Raw genomic sequence first — 5,167 nt, forward strand, 5'->3', positions numbered from 1 at the left:
TGCCAAATATGATTTGCTAGAACATCCAATACACTCTGCAACTGTCTTGCTGACAGTGCTCTATGATTGAGTAAAACCCCATAACTTTGTCGGGCATGTGGAAAATACAAGCCTTACTTCATGCTTGTCCAGAGACCCATGAAACTTAACTTGGTGTTATAGACCCATCTGGGACCAACAGCGGGTCATGGATGTATATGTTGGTATAGAATTAGTGCATTTATATGCTAATGAGGTATCCCCAATCCTGGTGCTTGAGGGATGGCCATGAGAAAAGTAGGGTAAAACACCTCGATTCTCGAGAACACTTCTGCCCACTGGCCCAGAAACAAGAAAGACACAGTCCTTAAGATCCAATAGCTACCAGATTCACAACCAGGCCGAAACACTAAAAACAGGACAAAAAACCTGATTGCATATAAGATTATGCATTCATGTTCAGGAGTTTTGGAAGTCACAGCCAAATAGGATTTATTAGAACATCCGGTATGCTCAGCTTGATGTACTATAAAAAGTAGCAAAAGATGAAGTTACAGTACTATGATCATGGATCCTCTGTACCACTACCATACAGTAGTGCATGCTTCTTATCAATTGGATGTATTTAAACAATGCCTAAACCCAGGCAAAATTAGCTGAAGCATGTCCATTTCACAGCAAAAGAAAGAGGTTTGAGATGAACCAAAAAAAGTAAATAAATGCTTAATCGGACTTCAGCAGCACAAGGCCATCTTGGTGTTATTTTTGTTCCCTGCCTCCACGTCTGTCAAATAATAAAAATAATTGTTTGGATGATACATCTAAGCAGCTATAATCACAATTTTCCAGACGATAAACATAACTCTCTTCAAGAGAGCTCAGATTTTGAAACAACAGAGCATCATAACAAACCAGCATAATTCAGAAGTCGCACAAGCTCACTTCCAGACACGGAACTCATCATTCAAAACCTGAACTTAGGGCACCATTATGGTATATGAAAGAAGTAAAAGCTCACTTCAGAAAGCAAAATTTGGCATTTTGAAAATGGACTCAGGGTGCCATTATCCCCGTCATAGTGTATGAGAGAGACTCGACCATGTCAACTTTAAAAAGCAATGACTGAAGGGTATTCATAATCCTGTAATCTGGATCCAGCTTCCGCTGCCAACCTTCAAGAACCATTATTGTCACCATTACAGTACAAACATCACCATCAACATTCACCCTATGCCTTCTGACTTGTTCTAAAAGGTCATGCATGCACTCTCCTGGGCTTATGACATCTGCCTCTTTTGATTCCCAAAACTTGAATGAAGTTGCAACCTCACTGATGAAAGCTGCTGGGTTTGGACAGGACTGATCTCTTGAAAACTTCAAGGTACACTCTGCAGCTGCCTTGCCGTCCCTCACTGCAACCGCCTTAAAAAACTCCAGAAGATTGACACGATCATTATGCGACAGCTCTGCTGTCAAGCCCACATCAAGAAAAACAACATGAGGCCTAGACCTAAATAACCCCATTCCAGGTGGAGTTCTCCCATTTTCCACCCGAACTAGAATATTCCCAGGATGCATGTCTGCATGGATAAAATTATCGACAAGTAACATTTTTAGAAGTGTATTTGTGCCAATGTGTGCCAGAGAATGGTTGATGCGACTCTTTTCCGTGAGTTCAACAAAACGAGAGATACTCTGCCCTTGCTCAAATGATTCTACCAAAACTGCAGGATGTACAAAAGGATAGACAGGTCTTGGAAAGGACACATCCCTCCAACTCCGGAAATTGTAAAGAAACCTGCTGAGATGTGTTGCTTCTCGAGCAAGATCAACCTGTGTCAACATGAAAACTGCAAACTGCCGCACACTCTCATCCAGCCTTAGCCAGCTAATTCCTGGAATTAATGTTGACAGATTCGCAATCCATTTTATGATGACGAAATCACGCCTGATTATGTCACTAACACCAGGATGCCTTACTTTCACTGCCACTACCATGGGCTTTTGTTTGTAACCATGAACAGCACGCAGCGTTGCCCTGTGGACCTGTGCAATGCTCCCTGAAGCTACTGGCACTTCCTCAAAATCTTCAAAAATGTCATGAAGCTTCTGGCCGAATGCAGTTTCTACAGTTTGAACTGTATGATTAAAACTGTGGGCAGGTGCCTTGGTGTGCAGTTTTGTCAATTCAGCGCACAAATCCCGTGGAAAGAGATCTGGTCTAGTTGCGGCCCACTGTCCCCATTTGATGAATGCCGCACCCGCAAACTCTAAAGTATGATGCACAAGCTGCAGCCAAGACTGCCGGAAGCTATCTCCAAAAGCATTCGCAAAAGGAGCACTTAACACTGCAGGTGTAAATAATATCAGCAGAAATATTGTCCTTGCAAACAGTCCCATCATCTCTAGTGCTGCAAGCAAAAATGATATAACATGTGACGGTGAGCCTGCTGATTGGCTGTAAAATGAGGTAGTGCCTTGAGCTTCACATATGGGCCGATCGATGATACCAAATATCAATGCCATTACTCCAAGACAAGCATGTGAGCGAGTACACGAAAAACTCAAAGCCCTGACAATCATTCCATAGTAGGACGTGGTTCCACTGCGAGATGGCTTTGTGCCACTAAAGTGGCCTTTTCCTTTCAACAGAGGTCCCAAAACCTTGTGCGCGTTGGCATCATTCCATGAAGGAGAAAATCCTAACTGCTCAGCCACTGACTTCCAAGAAACTCTAAATTTTGACACCGCATACTGCCAAAGCCGTGCAGCAGGTGCTCTACAAGCATCGCCCCGTGTGGAAAAGTGAGACAATCTCTGCTGTTCTTGCACTGATGTGTGGATGGGCCTGGGGGGCCAGGCTCTGCAAACGGAGGCATCAAGCCGATGCGAAAGGACGAATTTGCCGCTGCATGCCGTCTGGTGAATCGTGCCGGAGTGAGCGTTTGCGCGGGGGTGGAAAGTTCTGGAGATGGAGGAGAAAACAGGGGAAGGTCTGGATCCATATCTGGCAGCAACGGTCAGGTCGCTACGGGGAGGGGGCAAGGTCGTTGCAGAGGGAGCGGGGGCCCGACTGGGCGTTCTTGCCTTGTGCTGGTGATGGTGGAGGCAGAGGAGCCTTCTGGCGACGAACATAATGGGAGAGACGGAGGGGGCTAGGTTACCATGGCCGACGGCAGGTACAACAAGGCAAGATACTCTCAGCTACCGACCTGTGCCTGGTCTGATGATGGATGCAGGAGAGGAGACCCCAACAAGCAAAAAGACCAAACTCAGTCAGCAAATAGGCTTTTCTTGCTTTTGGTTTCGTTTCTTTTCCCCGAAAAACGCCAAAAAAGAGAAGAAAATTATGTGGAGTACATGCAGCATTTTATTTTAAATTTGGTACCACTTGAAATCAAAGGATGGAGATAGTTAAAGAGTCATGCAATTGGCGGGGATCGATCTATATACCATCTGAAACTAAATGCTTCCCGTCTTAGATTCATTCTTCCCACGCAAAGCATTAACATTAACATCTATATTATTAGTTAAGGAGAGATGGGGGATGGGTGCCACGTGGCAGCCCCCCACCTCTCCCACAAAAAGAAAAGGAGAACGTGGGGGCGGGTGCCACGCGTCCACCAGCACCCACCCCCGCCCGCAAAAATCGCGCCCGCCCCGGCGCTTTGCATCTGGCCGAGTCTAGGCGCGAAGCGCCTAGTATTTAGACTGATACAATGTTGAATGCATGAAAATCCAATACATGGGGATGTGACACATATAAGGAGTAGAAGACTAACATTAACACGATCAAGCCTAAAGTATATCTCCAAAGAATTATTATGACCAATGACCATTCCTCAAAGTCTCTCAAAAACAAATGTATTTAATGGTAATTTATATTCACATTGAGCCTATCATGGCATGCATATTATTATCATACACTAAACCTATAACATTTAATTACATAAATTTGCCAACTCATAAATTATATTGAGAATTTCATCATCATCATCCTCTCTCTCTCTCTCTCTCTCTCTCTCTCTCTCTCTCTCTCTCTCTCTCTCTCTCTCTCTCTCTCTCTCTCTCTCTCTCTCTCTCTCTCTCTCTCTCTCTCAATATTTAATAACATATATAATCATTATATATGTATAAGACCTTAATTGAAATACATTATGCATATTTTATCAATAGTTAATGGATTTATAAATAAATAATAATTAATGCCTAATCAAGTATATCATTGTATCATTATGCATACTAATTATTATACACATAATCAAATATATTAATGTATTAATAATTATAATACATATATTACAATTATAATTAATACAAATAATACATGAAGGATAATTATACATGATATGTATATTGACTTGTTTATTAATTATTATATACATATATGATGCATATCTTTTATTAACAAGTTAGTTAATATATTAATAGTTAAGGTTAATACGTATATTATTGAATTAACATACAATTATATCATATGAATCAATATTATTATTTATTATTATACACACTAAACATAATAATATATATAATTATAATCATATATATATGGATTATTATAAACGTAAGTATACATAATAATTATGATAATATAATAATATGTGTTAATTAATATATTTATATTAATAATTACAATGTATATTATATTTATAATTAGTTCAAATAATAAATTAATGAATATTATACATAATAATTGAATATTAATATGTAATATAAATATTAACTATAAATATGCACACTATAGAGAGAGAGAGAGAGAGAATGGTACACACATTCACAAATAGTATATCCCTCTTCTTGTTTTTCCTATGCTTGATGTGTAAATGTTTGCATATATTTCCATATATGTGTGTGTGTGTGTGTGTGTGTGTGTGTGTGTGTGTGTTTAATTCGTGTGTGTCTATTTGTGTGGTCTCATAAATTTTTGTCCTCACTCTTGACTCTCATCATTTTTATTTTCTCTTCTTCTTTTTTTCCTCCTATCTCTTGTCTTTATTCTACATGTGTGTATGCATTGGATATATATGAACATGCATATATTTGTGTGTGAATGTGTATGCCCTCTCTCTCTCTCTCTCTCTCTCTCTCTCTCTCTCTCTCTCTCTCTCTCTCTCTCTCTCTCTCTCTCTCTCTCTCTCTCTCTCTCTCTCTCTCTCTCTCTCTCTCTCTCACATATACTAGTATTCCT

General features: G+C 40.2%; 1 protein-coding gene across 1 annotated transcript; it reads right to left on the reverse strand.

Moving 5' to 3' along the window:
* Positions 1–712: 712 nt before the first annotated feature.
* Positions 713–3,256, reverse strand: LOC148014249 (uncharacterized). The gene has a single exon (XM_087666384.1). It carries the CDS (start codon positions 3,112–3,114, stop codon positions 1,033–1,035), a length of 2,082 nt encoding a protein of 693 aa, XP_087522510.1. The 5' UTR covers positions 3,115–3,256; the 3' UTR covers positions 713–1,032.
* Between the last annotated feature and the right edge of the window lie 1,911 nt (positions 3,257–5,167).

The sequence above is a fragment of the Lygodium microphyllum genome, chromosome 25, assembly GCF_053477565.2.
Source record: "Lygodium microphyllum isolate KBCC chromosome 25, Lygodium_microphyllum_v1.1.10, whole genome shotgun sequence".
Lineage (NCBI taxonomy): Eukaryota > Viridiplantae > Streptophyta > Polypodiopsida > Schizaeales > Lygodiaceae > Lygodium > Lygodium microphyllum.